The sequence below is a fragment of the Rhinolophus hipposideros genome (genome assembly GCF_964194185.1).
Source record: "Rhinolophus hipposideros genome assembly, chromosome: 4".
Lineage (NCBI taxonomy): Eukaryota > Metazoa > Chordata > Mammalia > Chiroptera > Rhinolophidae > Rhinolophus > Rhinolophus hipposideros.
The window spans coordinates 2000780-2019385 of record NC_138050.1 but is presented as its reverse complement, the minus strand read 5'-3'; the positions used below and the strand labels follow the sequence as shown (position 1 = coordinate 2019385).

General features: G+C 44.9%; 2 protein-coding genes across 15 annotated transcripts in view; both read left to right on the top strand.

Moving 5' to 3' along the window:
* The window catches only part of IFT88 (intraflagellar transport 88), a 95340-nt gene extending 83735 nt beyond the window's left edge, over positions 1-11605 (top strand). For 4 of the 12 annotated variants that reach the window (XR_013993258.1, XM_081047073.1, XM_081047071.1 and 1 more), the window contains 2 exons: positions 10749-10859; positions 11099-11401. Coding sequence is in view for 9 of the 12 variants with exons in the window: in XM_081047073.1 (XP_080903199.1) it covers positions 10749-10859; positions 11099-11220 (233 nt within the window). In the remaining 3 variants the exon portion in view is untranslated. Of the gene's footprint in view, positions 1-10748 lie in introns of all 12 variants that reach the window. The other 8 variants (XR_013993257.1, XM_081047077.1, XM_081047078.1 and 5 more) reach the window with 4 other exon arrangements.
* A 481-nt stretch (positions 11606-12086) lies between these two features.
* IL17D (interleukin 17D) overlaps positions 12087-18606 on the top strand; it is a 47866-nt gene continuing 41346 nt past the window's right edge. For 2 of the 3 annotated variants that reach the window (XM_081045896.1, XM_081045895.1), the window contains exons 1-2: positions 12087-14116; positions 14661-14947. In XM_081045896.1, coding sequence (XP_080902022.1) covers positions 13862-14116; positions 14661-14947 — 542 coding nt within the window. In that variant the 5' untranslated portion in view covers positions 12087-13861. Of the gene's footprint in view, positions 14372-14660; positions 14948-18606 lie in introns of all 3 variants that reach the window. The other variant, XM_081045897.1, reaches the window with a different exon arrangement.

The following is an 18606-nucleotide window of genomic DNA, read 5'->3' as shown; positions in this document are numbered from 1 at the left end:
CCGTGGGCCCCCTTTTCAAGTCACCTCATCATATGTGACCTTGGGCAAGTTCCCTAATCGCTTTGTCACAGTTTCCTTATCCATCAAATGGGAGTGAGCCTGCGACCGACCTGAGGGGTTGTTGAGAAGGGGAGCTGAGTTCATGCACAGGAGCCCTTGGAGCCGGCCCCGGGGTCCCAGTATCCACATCTGGCTATATCGAGGGGCCGCAAGCTACCTCTGCTTGACCCATGACCTTCGCATTTGTTGTTCTCCGTGTTTTGTTTTTCCTGACTTTGCGGGCTCCCAGGTACCTAGGCGTGAAGGTAAAAGTCCGCAAACGGACCCCTGTCTTACTGTTTATAAAAGAGATTTTAACAAGAGTACTAGAAATGACATCTACAAATGAGTGTTGGTTTTTGAGGTTTACTTATTTGGAAAGCAGGATATTTATTCCAGTAATGCTGCTGTTAATTGATACATTCGTCAAAATTCTCCTGGAACTTCCATCAGAGGCTAACTACAGAAAGGAGAAGAAATCCAGTCTGAAGATTTTACGGATATGTGTAATACATGTATTTAAATCTCATAAAATATGTAAAATATGTATGTCTCATATATCTGTAAAACATATGCGCACGTGCAGGTTTTATACAGACAATTGTTCTTTCCCTTCCTTTTCCTGCCTTTTTATCAACAAATAAGCATTTATCATGTGCCTGACAATCATGGGTACTCAGTAAATACCAATTTCCTTCCAGCTCCTCCTCCTATATCCTCTTTTTATGCCAAGTACAGAGTTAAGCCTTTAAGACGCAAAGTGTAATTAAACTGGAGTGATTCATGACCTGCTGTGCTGGCATCCTAACTGCCCCTCCACAGGCCCCCCGCTGCCTCCAAGGTCCCTCACAGTAGCTGTCAGAGCCACCTCCTGCCTCTTCTGCGTACCCACTAGCTGTCCTGCTGCGTAATGACACAATTAGAAGATGGGGGGGGTGACATGAGCGGCAACATTAGGCTGAGAATGGCAGCTGGGACAGCACAGAAATGAACAGGGTCCTGCCATAGCAGTGGGCCTGTGAGATGATGTGAGCGTTGTGTCATCTGTGTGGGTGTGACTTTCTACATAGATGGTGGGGGTGGGGGTGAAAGTTCGCTGCCCCTGAACTTGCGAAAGGGGTGGGGCAAAGGAAGAAAAGCTCGCTTATAACAAAAGGGCAGGCTTTCTGCAAGTGGGACTGCAAAGTACCCAGAAGGAAGCTGGACAGTCAGTTCAGGAGGAAGGTCTCCAGTATTTCTAGCTACAAATGAAACTTCCTCACATCTACCGAATGAGGGTAGTGTGACTGCGTCTTAGTGGGTGCTGAATTGAGTACCATCTTGGGGATGGAAGAGAGAGAGACAGAGAGAGACCAAAACAACTTTGAATGTGTAATGGATAGATCAGAGGTTATAGTTCACCAAAAGAGAATCATTTAAGAAGAGAGTTGAAAGACTAAGGGTGCTGTGTTGGTAACACTCAGTGGACCAAGAAGAGTTTTTTAGAAGGTTTCATTATGGACAGCACTTTCAAAAACAAAGAAACTGGTAGGGCACAGTTGACAGGCTTCCCAACTTAGGGAAGTGGTGCGGGGAGGTTGAAGAATTATCAGACGTATTGATGAACAGCCTTGAAGACTAAAATGGGGGCTATTGGATTCTCCACTGAGACAGTGCTGGAAGCCTAAAGGCAGCAGTCTCAGCACATGGTTGGAGGCAAAAGCCCAGTTTCCATGACGTGAGGAGTACGTGCAATGCAGGAAGGTGGCGGAGGAGAGAAGCTCTTCTGAAGCGGCGGGGTTCTGAAGGACTGTCCAGGACATAGGGAGGAGGCGCGGTGGGCTTTCCCGATAAATGCATGCTTCTGCGAGTGTATTCGGGCATTTGGTAATGCTCGGTGATGCTCGTCACGACCTTTAAAAGGCCCGCACCTTAGACTCAGGCAGGCAGTTATACACACACGTGTTGGTCATACTTTTATGACAGAAAACACTGACAAAAAACTCAGTGTCCAGCGGGAAATAATTCCAGGATTAGTTGTGTTCTGTACAGTTGTGTCACCCGGACAGGTACTGCAGACCCATCTCTTGCCTGGGACCTACATCCTGCTTCCCAGCCTGAGGAGGTGACACAGCTCCCAACAAGCAGTCTCATTTGCAGCCAGAATGCAGTGACAAATTGTACCATGTTTCCCGAAAAATAAGACCAGGTCTTATATTAATTTTTATTCCATTAAGGCTTATTTCCAGGGGATGTCTTATTTTTTCATGTACAACAATCTACATTTATTCAAATACAGTCATGTCATCTTCTTCTGGAACATGCGTCCATCTGGCTGAGATCTTAACTGGGGCTTATTTTGGGGGTAGATCTTATTTTCGGGAAAACATGGTAATTATCCAGTGTGGTTCCGTCTTGCTTTTCTGTAAACAAAATAATGTTCACTTAAAAGCATACTGAAATGAAAAAAATGAGAAACAACGAGGAAAATCATGTTTTTGTTGGATTTTTAAAATGTGGTATAAGTGTGGCATCGTGGAAATTATTCATAGTCAATGTTTCAGGTAAAAGTCAGCTACCGACCATAGAGGGCTGGGGGTGGTGGGGGGTTGTGGCTGTGTCTCCTTCCCTTGACCATGTGTACCAAATGGGATCACAATCAGTGCTCATCAGAATTTTAAAATATCATTGATGGTATTAAGGATAAAGAAATCTGTGCATTTTTCTTATTTTCATTGCTAGTGTAAATGGATTATGTACTCAGTTTAGTAAAATCATTGAATTTAAATCTGATAAAATCTTGGCCATTATAGAGTTAAGAAAAATGAAGTACTGTATTTTGCCATGTATAATTCAGACCCACACTTTTGGCCCAAACTTTTGGGGTGGGGGGGAATCTCGTTTTAATTTTTTAATTCAAATTTTGTTTTTTCACATTTAGGTATTTGGGTTTTTTTTGTATTATAAAGGAGTTTTAGCATTTATTTTTTAACATATGGTATAAGAAATTTTATGTAACAATTACAAAACACAAGAACAGATACAAGGTACAAGAAATTTTATGTACTGGTAACAAATGTACAATATTTACCCATCAGAGAAGGCCAAGAACTGGCCGTTGTAAGTGCAACAAAACCGATTATCGTATTCCAGGGTATTATTTTGCATACAGATATCATTATTGATTTCTAGAGTTACACTTTTAACTCACAAGCATAAACAAAAGAATTAAACACATTTATATACATACTGAGTTAGTACTGCCCATGTATAATGTGCCTTCTTATTTTTCCCTCACAAATTTGGGCAAAAAAGTGTGCGTTATACACGGCAAAATACAGTACATTGCTTTCCATTTCCTCTTTACAGCTTTTTTCTGCTTTCAGTTTATCTACAACTATAAACAATTTTCATGCAGTAAACCATATTCTTTGTAAACAAGTAAAGACTATCTTTCCATGGAAAGTGACTTCATTTTTATATGAAGAGAACATGAGGTGGAAGTTTGTGTAGTCAGCCTCTTTACCTAATTTGTTCCAGGAATAGAGGCTATATTATAAAACTTACTTTCTCACACACAAAAAAAGAACTCCTATTTAAGAACTGTAACATTCTAAAGTTACAAATAGGTTGCCTTCTGAGTATGAGTTGCCTTGTAAAAGCACTGGGAGGATGCAGGCTTTTCTTGGCTCCCCACTGTCTCAGGATTGCAGACTTGAGTTATGAGACAGAAAGGGGTCGGGGTTGCTCTGGGGACAGCAGGAGGGTCCAGTGCAGGACTGCAAAAGTGATGGTGAGTTTCCTTGTCTGGATGTTTTACTGTCATTATTCAGACAGCCAGCCATGTGGCAGGAATATGAGTGTGGGAAGGCCCCACTATTCATGTAAACTTTCCACATCTCTATGAAAAGTGCTGCCCTTTCCATGGGTCCTTTGCCAAAAGAAACATGATTATACAAGCGGCAAGAACCAAGCTGGCAGTCAGGAAACCTGGATTTGGGTGTTGGCCTTGCCATGCACTGAACTCTTAAGCAAGTGACTTCACCTTCCTAGGCCTGCTTTCTCATCTGAAAGAGATTAGACTTAGCCTTTTTAGTGATGTTTTTGTGTTTCTGCCAACTGTGAAATTATTGCAGACTTCTGTTTCCAGCAGTAAGGTGGACTGAATGCAGCACTCTCCCTTTCGTAGAGCATTCCCAAACATAGAGGGCGGAGTATTGAAAACAAGAAAACGAGAAAATGAAAAACACTTCTTAAATGCACAGCTGAGGTGGAAAAAAATAAAATAAAATAAAAAGAAAGAAAAAAAAGGAATTCTCTGCAGACCGAAAATGAGCAGAAAATTTAAATGCAAAGACATAAGTAAGGGCAGGAGCCCTAATTCCTAGTGGCCTAGAGCCTGGGTTTATAGTCTTCTCATGGGGACCGAGAGATAAAGCCTGGAGCCCACAAAAAGTCAGAGGTCAGATCAAAGAATCCCCTTCATAAAGCCAGGACCCCTCAGTGGGTCAACTAGAAAAGAATTCACCCACAAGGATTCACCCACTTTGGCTCTGTTGGAATGAGCAGGAAAAGCACCCTTGAAAATGCCTAACCATCAGCCCTCAGTCACATAGTTTTAGAACGAGAACGTATGATTTATCTGTGTGGCTTGAAGAACCCCAAAGCTGGAAATTTGGTCTAGAGCGGAATTGAATTGATGGTGCTCCCAGGGGCCTAGAAGAAACATGCTTCATCCTCCCTGGGAAAATAAATCTCAGAGAATTCCTTCAGATAAAGTTCCAAAAAGCAAGAACCTATAACTCTGAAGAAAGCCTGAGTGCATGAGGAAATAAGCCTCCTGCAATCGAAGCTATAGAATCTAATCTTCAAAGACTACAAATATTGTGATCAGATCAAGTCTAGATTTTAAAAGCAAGACTACAGATATCCCTTGTTCTCTGAACTTTAGAGCTGAATAGATTCAGATACCTTTTTGAGACAGGGTTGTTACCCTCTGCTATCTGAACACTTGCTATCTGAAATGTAGGAGTCAGATAACAGTGTCTCTTACAGTCCAGATTCTCACCATGCAACCTCAGGAATCAGATTCAGACAGTGGGGAATACTTATGTATTCTTTTATGTAAAAGAACATAAAAGTTACTAGGCAGACTAGGAAAAGAAGCAAATTGAACTTATGAAAATGAAAAATATAATTGAAATTAGAAACACAATTGATGATTTAAAGCAGGAGTCAGAAAACTACAGTATAAAGTCGGATTTCTTTTTTTAAAGATTTTATTGGGGAAGGGGAACAGGACTTTATTGGGGAACAGTGTGTACTTCCAGGCCTTTTTTCCAAGTCAAGTTGTTGTCCTTTCAGTCTTAGTTGTGGAGGGTGCAGCTCAGCTCCAGGTCCAGTTGCCGTTTCTAGTTGCAGGGGGCGCAGCCCACCACCCCTTGCGGGACTTGAGGAGTTGAACTGGCAACCTTGTGGTTGAGAGCCCACTGGCCCAAGTGGGAATCGAACCGGCAGCCTTTGGAGTTAGGAGCACGGAGCTCTAACCACCTGAGCCACCGGGCTGGCCCCTGGATATTTTTTTAAACATCTTTCAGCCACTCTGTGTCTTTTGATTGGGGAGTTTAATCCATTTATATTTAAAATAATTACAGCTAGAGAAGTACTTACTATTGCCATTTTCTTATTTTTTTGTATGTCTTATAGTCATTTTGTCCTTTTCCTCTTGCTGTCTGCCTTTGTGTTATTCTTTTTTTCCGTTGTGACATGCTTTGCTTCCTTTCTCATTTTCTTTTGTGCATCTTCTTTGATATTTTCTTTGTGGTTACCATGGGGATTACCTAAACATCCCATAGTTGTAACAATCTTTTTTTTTTTTTTAAGTATGTTTTTCCAGGACCCGTCAGCTCCAAGTCAAGTAGTGGTTTCAATCTAGTTGTGGAGGGCGCAGCTCACAGTGGTGGGGATCCAACCGGCAACCTTGTTGTTAAGAGCACCAACTGAGCCAACTGGCTACCCCATAACAATCTATTTTAAACTAATAACAACTTCAATTGAATACAAAATCTCTACTTTTTCCATCTCTCTTCCCCACTTTATATTATCAGTGTTTCAAATTACATCTTTTTATATTCTTTATTCATTGACATAGTTTTGTAGTTATTTTTATGTTGTTATCATTTATATTCTATACTTGAATTAAAAGTGATTTATGCAGCACTACACAACAGTGTTACAGGATGCTGCATTTGTCTGTTTACCTTTACTAGGGAGCGTATTTTCATGTTTTTGTGTTGCTGTTTAGTGTCCTTTTATTTCAACTTGAAAGACTGCCTTTGGCAGTTTTTGCAAGACCAGTGATAAACTCCCTCAGCTTTTGTTTATCTGGGAAGGTCTGTTTGCCAGATATAGTATTGGCAACTTTTTCTTTCATCACTTTGAATATATTACCCCACTGCCTTCTGGCCTATAATGTTTCTGCACAGAATCTGCTGACAGTCACATGCCAGTTCCCTTGTACCTGATTAGTCACTTTTCTCTTGCTGGTTTTAAGATTCTCTCTGTCTTCGACTTTTCAGTTGGTTGTAATTTGTCTCAGTGTGGGTCTTTTTGGGTCTGTCCAGTTGGAATCCTTTGAGCTTATTAAACTTGGGTGTTTATTCCCTTTCTCATATTTGGGAAGTTTTTGTTCACTATTTCTTCAATTACACCTGTAGTGATCTGTTTATAGTGTCCTATAAGTCTCAGGCTTTCTTCACTTCTCTTCATTTTGTTTTCTTTTGTTCCTCTGATTCTGTAATTTCAAATGACCTATTTTTTAGTTCATAGATTCTTTATTATGTTTGATCACATCTGTTTTTGAACCCTTCTAGTGAATTTTTCAGTTCAGTTATTGTATTACTATAATCTTCAGCTCCAGAATTTCTATTTGGTTATTTGTTACAGTTTTGTGTTGATAGTCTCATTTTCTTTATGCTTCATTTTTCTGATTTCATTTATTGCCTATGTTCTCTTGTAGAACACTGAGCTCATTTAAGACAATTATGTTGAACTTTTTGTCAGTTAAGCCATAGGTCTCCATTTCTTTAGCGTCAACTTCTGGAGATTTATCTTGTTGCTTTGGGCCGTGTTTCTGTTTCTTTGTGTGTCTTGTTACTTTTTGTTGTGTTTTCTTCATTTGAAAAAACAGCCACTTGTCACAGTTTTTCTGTACTGGCTCTGTACAAGGGCAAGACCTTACCCAGTCAGCCCCACTAGAGATTACGGGAGTTTCTCAAAATTTTTATGGAATGCATCTTCTCTCTGTTTCTACATGTATGTAACGTCCCGGTTAGAGAGGTTTGATGGTTTCTTTTTCAGGATTTGTAATCTTTTGTTCCTCTGGTGTCTATACTACTGTGTTTCCCCAAAAATAAGACCTAGCCAGACAATCAGCTCTAATGCATCCTTTGAAGCAAAAATTAATATAAGGCCCAGTATTATATTATATTATATATTATATTGTATTGTATACTATATTATATCATATATTATTAAAGACCCAGTCTTATAGTAAAATAAGACCAGATCTTACATTAGTTTTTGCCCAAAAGACACATGAAAGCTGATTGTCCGGCTAGGTCTTATTTTGGGGGAAACACGGTAGAACCAAGTATCTCTGGCAACAAGCTACTGAGTTCTGTTTTGTTCTCTGCAGCCCCCAGGCTTCCAAGATATGCCAATTCCCCATTAGTACTCTGAGTCTGCTGAGACAGAAACCAGACCCTCAGGCAGCCCCCCAAAAAAGCTGGCATGTAGGATGTACATTCCACTCTGATCATTCCCTACTGAGGAAGAAGCCACAGGCTGGACATATTCTCCTGATCACAGCAGGCTGTGTAGGCTTCTGTGTGCAGTGGGAGGTACTCTGGTACTGCCATAGCCACAGAGCCCTCTTCTGTTCCTAGCAGCTCTCGGGCATCTTTGAGCACACCAGGTCAGGCAAGACAGAAACCAGCCTCTCAGGCAGTTCTCTGAGAAACCTAAACGCTAGATGTATGTTAAGCTCTTCTCTTTCCCTCCCACGGGAGAACCTGCAAGTTGAACTTTTCCTCCCAAATTGTAGGTATGCCAGCTTGGGGATAGGGGCTAACACAGTTGAAATGAAATGGCTTCTCTCACCTTTTCAATGAAGTTGTTCTTGGCTTTGAGCTTGCCTGGGGGACTGCTACTTCCTGACTGCTTTCTGGAGTTCTCATAAAGGCTTCTTGGACCACATATTTTTAAGTTAGTATCTTTGTAAGGGAACAAGGTTTGGGGCTTCTTATTCTGCTACCTTGCTGACTGCAAAATTTTAGGTCTTTTGACATATTTACCAAGTTAATCTCAGAAAATTTGTTCATTCACTTGCTAATCTGATATTGTTAAAATCTTGGCCATTTTAATAGGTGATGTGGAATCTTACATTTAGAATTATGTGAATTTTATGTAATATTTGATACCTACAAAAGCATCTATGCAGCGCTGTTGTGAAGCATATTAATAAATTAAAATGAATGAATCCATCACAAAGCATGAGAACCAGAACATTACTGTTATGCTTACCTACCTGTGTGCCTTTTCCCGTTCTGTCTCCTGCCTCCCCCACACATAATCACTCTGAGTTTTATATTTTACATATATTTAGGTTTACATTTTTCAGTGTCTTGTCTTTTCATATACAATTTTATCATGTATGCAAACAATAAATTTAATTTTGGTTGTGTTTAAGCTTTCTAAAAATGGTATCATTCCGTATATAGTGTTCTGGCTTGCTTTTTTTCACTTAATATGTTCCTAGGGTTAAGTAAGGTTAACCATTTTTATATGTTTATTGTCCATTCATAATGTTTACTTTGGAAATTATGTCTTTGTATACATTGTCCATTTTACAGGGGTATTCTTTTTTTCTGTTATAGGTAAGTTTCAAGATTCCTTTTTACTTTAAATTATCTGAGTTTAAGATTTTTCTCTTACAAAATAAAAGTATCACTTGGAAGTTTAAGTGTTAATTGGTTGATAACTCAGATAAATTGATCTCCCGATTTTATTTTCTGAACCTATTTATTATTTAACTTTCTTCTAGAAAATAGTAATTGTTGTTTGTGCTATAATGAAAAGGTTATAATAACTTGTTTTATTATTTAGGCATAAAACCCTCCCAGGCTTACAAATGCTTACTGATCCCTTTGCATCTGCCCATGTGGCAGTGTTAGTTGATTGAAAATGAGGAAACAAGGCTGTTCACAATATACCCTCAGTAGTCTTTATAATAGAAAATGGTTAAAAATTGTATTCATCACTTTTCAATTGGGCTATTGAAGTTTTCTGAGGAGGAGGAGGCAGTTTTCATTTTTTAAAGGTTTGCTTTTCCCACAGCACTGGAATCCTTCAGCCTGGGAATTACATACAAAGAATTCAGAAGGGCCTTGGGTGCTGAGGGGGATTGTCAGGGTTTTGTTACATTCATGTGGTAACTTATACCTTTGTGAAAAGAGAAGTAAAGAAATGTTGCCTAGAGCAATAGTTTTCAAACTTTCTTGACCTGAGCTCACTCGGGCACCCATTTATACTTTTAGACAGAAAAAATTTGACTTAATTGTACCAAAAAATTAGAGAGGAACAAATTAACACAAAAAACATAAAATGTTTAGACACATTTAATGCAAATGCATTAAACTAAGGCATTTTATTTGCAATAATATCAACAATGGGGGTAAATAGTAATGTTTTTTATAATAATCTAGAGAGTACTTCTAATTTTGAATCAGTTGGCCTGATTCAATAGTTTTGAAGGTTCAATAATTTTGAACCTTCAAATGTGGGGGTTTTAAAAACCATCTTGTTTTGATTTATTCCCAGAGACATTATCAATAAGCTAAAATATAAATTGTACTCAGAAATTATCAGTGCATTTCAACCAAATACTCTCATTAAAGTGAAGCTTTCATAATAGAAAAAAATAACATTATAGGAATCTTAAGGGGGAGAAATGAAAACTGGAGGGTAGAGGAGTGGTTCTTTTAGAAAATATAATAGAAATTTAGGGTTAAAAGTACCACTTATATTTCCTACTAATGTGAATGTTCAGCTCTCTGTGAAAATTTTCAGTGATGTGGGCTGTATTATTTCCCACGGCAGCCATTCCATGTCGGACACTATAGTCCTTTTCAAGTTTTTCTTTCTACTGAGCCCACTGTACTATCCAGGGCAACTCTCATCCTCTTCCACATGGATATCCTTCTACTGTCTGAAGAAAGTTGATCATGTGACCTGGGTCCTCCTAGCTGGGCTGAGCTGACACAGCCTCTTCTCTGGGCTTTTAGGGCCGCTCAGCAGCCTTGACCTGAGGCTGCTGATACACTCGGACTGACCCTCTCACTTCCTGTTTGTTCTTTCTTCACTGGCTCTTCATTCTTTGCTAGATTATACTCATCAGAGTGGCCTCTTACTTCTCACAAGTGAGCTTACAAAACTGAAGGCTGTAACCAGCACATTCAGAAAAGAATACATATACACACTACTCTTAAGTGGTGTTTCCCAGCATATTTCTTCTACATTTCAGAAAACAGGAAAATACATCCCTCGGAAGTTGGCTTGCACAGGAAACAACCTACCTGTTTCTTGGCAAATAAGTGTGCTTTAGCTTCGTAATGTAGTGTTATGTTTTCGCAACGTGTTAAACAAATGCATTTTTATTTTTGTGTTTTCAGATAGTGGCCAGAACTGTAGTACCAGTAGTAAAGGTGAACGACTAAGTGCCAAACTCAGAGCTTTACCTGGGACAAATGAACCTTATGAAAGTAGCAGTAACAAAGAAATAGGCAAGTGCCGGTGCCCCCACCCAGTCCCCACAGGCACGGCAGGTCTGAAGAAGACTGGTGAGATGGCAGAACCATGTACTTGGCATAAGAATTTTGTGTGGACGGACTACATCTTGGATGACTTGGGAGAGCATTTCTGTTCACTCTGAGTGGTTCAGTTTTGTTTACAAGACTAATTGGTGTCACGTTTGGTTTGCTTGTTATATTACTCTAATGCAACAATCTCTTTTGAAACCTAGATGCCTCGTATGTGGACCCACTTGGCCCCCAAACAGAAAGACCAAAAACTGCAGCCAAAAAAAGAGCCGAGGAGGAGGATTTTGCTGATGAAGATTTAGGAGATTATTTGCTTCCAGAATAACATGGACATTATATGTTATGTGTTAAAGGGAAGGAATTGCCCTACAGTTAATATTCATGTTAAACTTTGGGTTAAATGTACAAACTTTAATTTTGTATACTGTGAAAGCTTTAAATAAGTATTCTATTCTCTGAGTATGGGTTTAAATTTCGTTTTGTTTTTAATGGAATAAAAACACGTGAAAATAATAATTTAGGCCAGTGACATCCTTACCCTTTGAAAACATTGTCCCCCAGTAAGAACTAAGTTTTATCACATGACCTAGTACCTACACATGTACGTATAAGTACATGTGAGTATTCACAAAAATGTACCCCTATTACCGCAGTGTGTACTGATATTTTCTATAATTTCATTTTTAAAAGTATGATGAGAACACTAGGTTGATTTCATGGTTTGCAGCTTGGAAAATACTATGCTAGGACACATCACTGATGAATCTTTATTCAAGTTAAATTACTTCAAGTCTGGAATCTTTAAGTCTCCGGAAGTTTTGCCTAAAGTGGATTATAATATTTATATTAAAATGGCACGTTTTAGAGGCAGTACAAAGTATAGTAAGAGAAACTATGAAGCCATGCCCCCATTGCTCTTTTCTGTAGTTCCTTCCTACGGTCAGCCCAGTGGCGTGTTCCGATAGCACTGAGCAGTGATAACTCTAAGACTGCGTTTCCCACGTGTGACTTAGGGTGTGGGACGGGGCCAGGACCAAATGCGTTTCTTCTTAGCGCTGTGTCCGGCTGGTGGACACTAGAGGAATCGCAGTGACGGGCGGTCAGAAGTGGCTCATCATGAACCCTTCATTAGGGAGGACGGCCCCTCCGCCTTATCTAACATTGTCCAGCGTGCGCGCTTTGGTACAGGAGACGGAAAACCATAATCAGATCACCTTCCCTGGTCCCAGGAGCAGTGAGGAGCGCCGGGGTAGGCAGTCAACAAATGCACTCACATCCAGTATGCGCAAGATTCTGGGGGCACAGAGCAAGGCCCCGTCCTTAAAGCGCTGAAAGTCTGTTAGGAAGCAGACAGTAAGTGTATTTTTCAAGGGCTTTAGGGATTGCTCAGTGCAGTTAAGAAAATAAAATGGAGTGGGGTGATAGACAGTGAGTATGAAGGCTAAGTGACTCGGAGCGGGAGGTTTGAAGCTGTGTTTGGATGTGGCGCGGTTTTTGGAGATCGGGGTCTGAGGTCTGAGCCTATGATCTGACAGTTGAGAGGTGACAGGAGGAAAGACGAGTGGAGCTCGTCTAGTCATTCAGCGGCCAGTGTGAGAGACTGGTCTGTGTGGGGGTAAAGGTGCTAGGACGGCTGACAGCAGTGGTGGTAGGCCAAGGTGTTAACCAAGAAGAGAACGTCAATAACAGGAACTATGGTGGGGAAATCGTTCAGTCCTTTAAAGGCCTGGGGAGGGTGGGTTGATGTGTGCATCAGTACCCCAGAAATTCCTGAGACTTTCACATGCTCCACAGCCGTGTCTGCTGTTCCGGGGGCTGAGTGACCAGAGGGTGAGAGGGAGGGACTGAAGGCGACTTAAATTTATGTGACTACGAGGATGGTGACAGCTTCAGTCAAGAACACTAGACAGGCATTCGTTTCCAAGGGAAAATGACAAGCTTGGTTTTGAGTGTTTTGTTGCCTTTTTCTCACTTGTATATTTCAAATTTGGATTTAATTATTGTGTTGATTTCACATGTGCATAAGTACGTTTATATTTGAGGGTAACTGAATTGGACAACTAAAACACTTCGCACCTATGCATAAGACACTTTCTCAACTCTGTTCAGACTTACAAAGATGAATTTTACATTCTATCAAATAGGTGAGCATTTTCAGTAGTGATCTTATTACAATAAAAACTATTGGAAAGTAAATATTTTCCACTTTCAAGGTCATGAAGGGAGAAGAGAGAAGTCACCATGTCATCAGACAGTGGAAGGCATTTTGTTGAATAATATGCAGAATTAAGAGCCAGGCACTATGTCACCTTACACACGAAAGGGTGCTTTAAGGACACTTATGAGTGTTCCTCTGAAAGGTGATGGCGGTCTCTCCTAAAGGACTCCCACACTAATTTTTTATCAAATAAAAAGTAAGCAGAATTGAGTATTGATATCTTTATTTCCATTTCACCAGAAAGGAAACAAAGAACATTAACAATTTATCTACTAGTCAGAAAAAGGACTAGTAGAAATGTTCACTCACCAAGAGCTGTAACTCTCTTAAATTGGAGATTTAAAGTGCGGTTTTCAGCAGTAAATAACAAACGCCAAATCCTTCAGCTGTAGGATATTTAAGGAGTATAAAAGTGTGCTTTTCTGCCCACCATAACAAAGGTAGCTTAACCAATGGTTTCCAAGGTAGTCAAACACCAAAGCTGCAGACCATTCGGGGAGCCTTAGCAGGTGTTTTCTACGCTTTCGAAAACCCTTCAGCGGGTATCACTCTTTTGATTTTATTTTTTTAAGTATGACTGCTGTAAAATGGCCATATTCACGAGTGTACCATTTAAAAGGCAATCGGCTTAATTTGCAGAATGAACAAACGAGCAAGTTTTCTTGTGTTCTTGAAGTATACCACGCATGGTTCCTTTATTTAAGTCTATTTCGTCTCATTTGCTCACAGGCGCCCAGGCTTCTTTGACATGACTGCATTTACAATGGAGGGACAGCCAACCTCAGGGCAGACCGAGCCACGCGCACGCACGGCCGCGCAAGTGCGGCTGGGGGTTAGCACGTTGGTTTCCGAGTCGCTAGTGACGCGCGGCGCTTCGCTGGGCGTCAGGGGAAGGAGAGCGGCGTCCTGTCACCCGCTGGAGAGCCTGGAACCAGAACGTGATGTGCTGCTTCGAGCGCGGCGCCGCGGGCGGGACGCCGTCCCGCGGGGGCGTCCTCAGGCGGTGAGTCCACGTCCGCCAGGTGGCCCGCTGTGTCGTCGCAGAGCTTTCGCTGCGAGAGGGGTGTCGCCCTGAGCCCACTGTCCCCGCACTGGGCAGGCCGGGCGGCAGTCGGCCGGCCCCCGCGGCGCCCGGAGGTGGGGGCGGCGCCAGCCCCGGGCCGAGGCCCCTCCCCCGCCCGGCCAGCCCCCGGCCCAGCCCTCGGCGCGCGGCTCTGCGTGGCGGACGGGACGGCGCCTCGGGGCCATGCGGTCACTCGTGAGTACCCGCCGCGGGCGGCGAGCCCCCCGCCCGGCAGGTCCCCGGGCCCCGCGGCGGGCGCCGTCGGCCGGCCGCGGGGCGTCACAGGCACTCGCAGCCCGCGGCGCAGCAGCCTGGCCGGCACACGCACACGCGCACGCGCACGCCACACGCGGGCTTGGCGCGGGCCTCGGCGCGGGCGGGCTGCGGGGCGCGCGGGGGCGGCGCGGGGCGCGGGCGCGGGGCGCGCGGGGGCGGCGCGCGGGGGCCCGCGTGGTCGGCGCCCATCGTCCGTTCGGCTCCGCAGGTCTGGGCGCTGGCGGCCGGCGTGCTGCTGGCGCTGTCGCCGGGCCGGGCGGGCGCCCCGAGGACCAGCAGGCGGCCGGCGCGGCCGCGGGGCTGCGCGGACCGGCCCGAGGAGCTCCTGGAGCAGCTGTACGGGCGGCTGGCGGCCGGCGTGCTCGGCGCCTTCCAGCACACGCTGCAGCCCGGCCCGCGCGAGCAGGCGCGCAACGCCAGCTGCCCGGGGGGGCGGCCCGACCGCCGCTTCCGGCCGCCCACCCCGCTGCGCAGTGTGTCGCCCTGGGCCTACAGGTGAGCGGGGCGCCGGGGGCGGGGCGCCGGGGGCGGGGGGCGGGGCGCCGGGGGCGGGGGGCGGGGCGCGGGCGGGGCGGGGGGTGGGGGGCGAGGCGCGGGGGGGGCGGGGGCGGGGCCCCGGGGGCGGGGGGTGGGGCGGGGCGGGGCGCCGGGGGCGGGGGTGGAGGGTGGGGCGGGGGCGGGGCGCCGGGGGCGGGGCGGGGCGGGGCGCCGAGGCGCGGGCGGGGGCGGGGCGGGGCGGGGGCGCGGGAGCGAAATGGGGAGGGCAGGCGGCCAAGTGGGGAGGACGGAGGAGGAGGACGGGGCGTTCGGGCAGGTAGGTTGAGGGAACTGGGCGGGGAGGTGGGAAGGGAGGCGACAGGGTGGGGGTCAGTTCAGTTCCACAGAGGCCCATCACCTCCCTTGAGGGAAACCTGCAGCCCTTACAGCCCTGTGCCACATGACGTCTGGGTGGGACCCACGGGGTGGGGCCATGTGTGGAGGACTGTGGTTCTATAAGATTGCAATGGAGGTATTGCCTACAAATGTCCTATTGCTTAGTGACATCACAGCTGTTCTAATTCTGTAGCTCGACCCATTCCTCACTGTGGTGATGCTGGTGTAAATGGACCCACTGTGCTGTTGGTTGTGTAAAAGTACAGCATGTACAATTACGTACAGTGCATGGTACTGGATAATAAACAACCATGTTATCTGTTTATTACTTACTGGACTATACTTTTTATCACTTTTAGAATGTACACTTTCTACTTACATGAAAGAGTTTGCTGTAGACCAGTGCGCCGTGACACGCGTGTCACGCGGGCAGCAGCTTCGGACCCGTCAGACATGTCGTGTTTACCCATCTCTTAATTTAATCTCGTGGTGTTTTGTAGTGACAGGCTGTGCAGGCTGGCAGCCCAGGAGCACCAGGCTCTGCCACGCAGCCCAGGTGTGCAGTGGCTGTGTGTGCAAGTGCCTCTGTGATGTTCACACGACGGAATCACCAAAGGACACGCTTCTCAGGACGTGTCCCCCAACATTAAATGACATTAAGTGACTGTATTTACCTTCCCGTTATTTCATAGGCAACAGCTGTTTCTTGAGTACCTGTTCTCTGCCAAGCACAGAGCCTGGTTCCACAAAGGACCACACCCTTTGTACAGGGTCCAATGGAAATCTGCAGACATTGCTTCAGTGCCTGTGGTGGTCCAGGTGCTGCTGGGCTTTGGACCCCAGAAGCCCTCTGAGCCCTTTAGCTTACAGTGCAAGGGAGGAGTGGAAAGTTAATAGGGAAATAAACCATATACAAGACAGAACGCGATTTGACATGCAAGGGTGACCATGTGACAGTTTAAAGTGGCAGGTGGGAGAGGATTTTGGAGGAACAAAATGGCACTCGAAATGCACTTTGGAGAGTGGGCGTAATTCCAATATTGATAAAGACCTCATCTCAGAAGGAAGGGGTGTTACTGAACTCAAGGGGTTTGCCACTTGGAATGTTCTATTCAAGGACAAGATCTGGCTGTCATTAGGTAATTTTATTTACCTGCAGCAAACGGAGGAGATGGGATTCACATCCAAAGTTTTGTCTCCTGGAAGGGAGGCTTAGCCATTGCTTATATACACTATTTGGTTCATTACATGTTGATTTCTTCTTTGAACCTGGCTAATGTTACTGGGTTGGGTTCCTGATCAAGCTCATCTGGTTACAGCTGTGGCTGCAAAATGCTGTGCTGCATTTTGACATTTACTGTGTTTCCCCGAAAATAAGACCTACCGGACCATCAGCTCTAATGCGTCTTTTGGAGCAAATATTAATGTAAGACTGGGTCTTATGTAATATAACATAAAACCGGGTGAAATATAATGTAATATAATATAACAAATGTATAATATAATATACCAGCTATGATATAATACAATACCAGGTCTAATCTAATATAATACCGGGTCTTATATTAATTTTTGCTCCAAAAGACACATTAGAGCTGATGGTCTGGCTAGGTCTTATTTTCAGGGAAACTCAGTCGGAAGATTAGCATTTAGTAAGAACCTCCCATAGCTTGAGACACTTGTCCTATGTAACAGCAGCAGCATGCGGAAAGGAGAGGCTAGGGCATTATGGGGCATATGCAGTAGCTAGAGTGCCCTCAGCACACACTTAGTTCCCTCCTGTGCTGTACTGCTGAGTGTCACCACCTCGAGGGGCTCAGTCTAGCTGCATAGGAAGAGCCCTCACACTGCCACAAGTGTCAGAAAGGGTTGCAGAGAAAGAGCTAGGATGGGGTGGCCCATAGAGAAGGGGCAGCGGTTGGCAGCGGGGAGAGGGAGGGAGAAGACTGGCAGCATAGAGCCCAGCAGCGTCTGTGGTCACAGGGCATGCGGAGAGTGCACAGGGAGCAGGAGCGGGACAAGCCTGAAATTGATCCTGCTGGATGTTGTTGATCAGGGAAGCCACGTAGCCCCTTTGTGTTTTAGGAAGGTATCCCCAATGCGGGACAGGTTAGAAGGGAGATCCTGGATCAACGCAGTGCAGTGCTTCTAGCAAAAAGCACATAGGGCCTGAACTGAGTGACAGGTGAGGCTGCGATCCCTTTGAAAGATTGTGTAAAGAGGTAGAAGTGACAGGACTTCATGGACGATGATTATACGAATGAATGAGGGAGAGGAGGGGATGTAGAATGTGTGGTGGGTCAAGGCTTCAGGCCACACAACTGTGGAGCTGTGTAGAGAAAACCCAACAGTTTTGTCAAGCCAGTCTAGGTGCCCTGGCCAGTGGGCCTCCCCCTCCCCGCTGCTCTGCAAAGGACCAAGGTCACTGTGGGCCGCCTCCTTTAGCTCTCCTGCTCCTCATTCATCTGATGCCCTCAGAATGCCCGTGTCCAAACATGCGTTCTGGTGGCTTCGTGCTCTTGCTTTTCCTTCTTCCCACCATCCCAGGACCGAAGGCGTAGACTGTTAGTTAGATAATCCTTTCTGCAACCTCATATTATACTTTTGATCAGCTCAGCAGCATTAAAGAAACTTGGAAAATCTCTCAGAGCAATAGCTTCGCTTCTCTGGACAGAAGCTGCCCCTTCTGCATTTTTCTATGACCACATCTAACCTCTCCAGGCAAACAGATGGCCACCAGACTAGGCTGAGGGCCTGGGGGCCAAAAGGAGGGAGAGCAAGCCGAGTGTTTTCAAGGTCTCCCTTTGGCCATGTCTCCCTGTTTCTGGCTTGGGTTTTTGGTGGTATTTAAGCACAATGGGGAGACAGAACAAGGAACAACGTTTTTGGAAGGAAATGAATTCAGAACTGTACCCATTGAGTTTCACGTGCCTAACAGGTACACAGAATTCTATCTAGAATTCTACACATAGTAAGTTAAACCGAGCTGCCCTTGCCTCCTTTCCTGGGGGCTGATACCTGGGCCTCCCCAGGAGCGATCCCAGAGGGGCAGGGCGCGGGGGGAGCGGGCACAGCTCGGGCGTTCCAGGCAGGAACAGCACACAGCACTGAGTGGCCCAGTCTGGGCTGCTCCGCCTGCCGGGGAGCCTCTGTGCTGCGTGGGAGCTGCATCTGTGTCAGGCGGCCGACGGTCTCATCTGCATTGTCATATTATTTTGTGATACTGATGAAATTGCTCCCCGGGAAACTTGCCACCTCTGAAGGAAGGGCAGTTTTCTAGG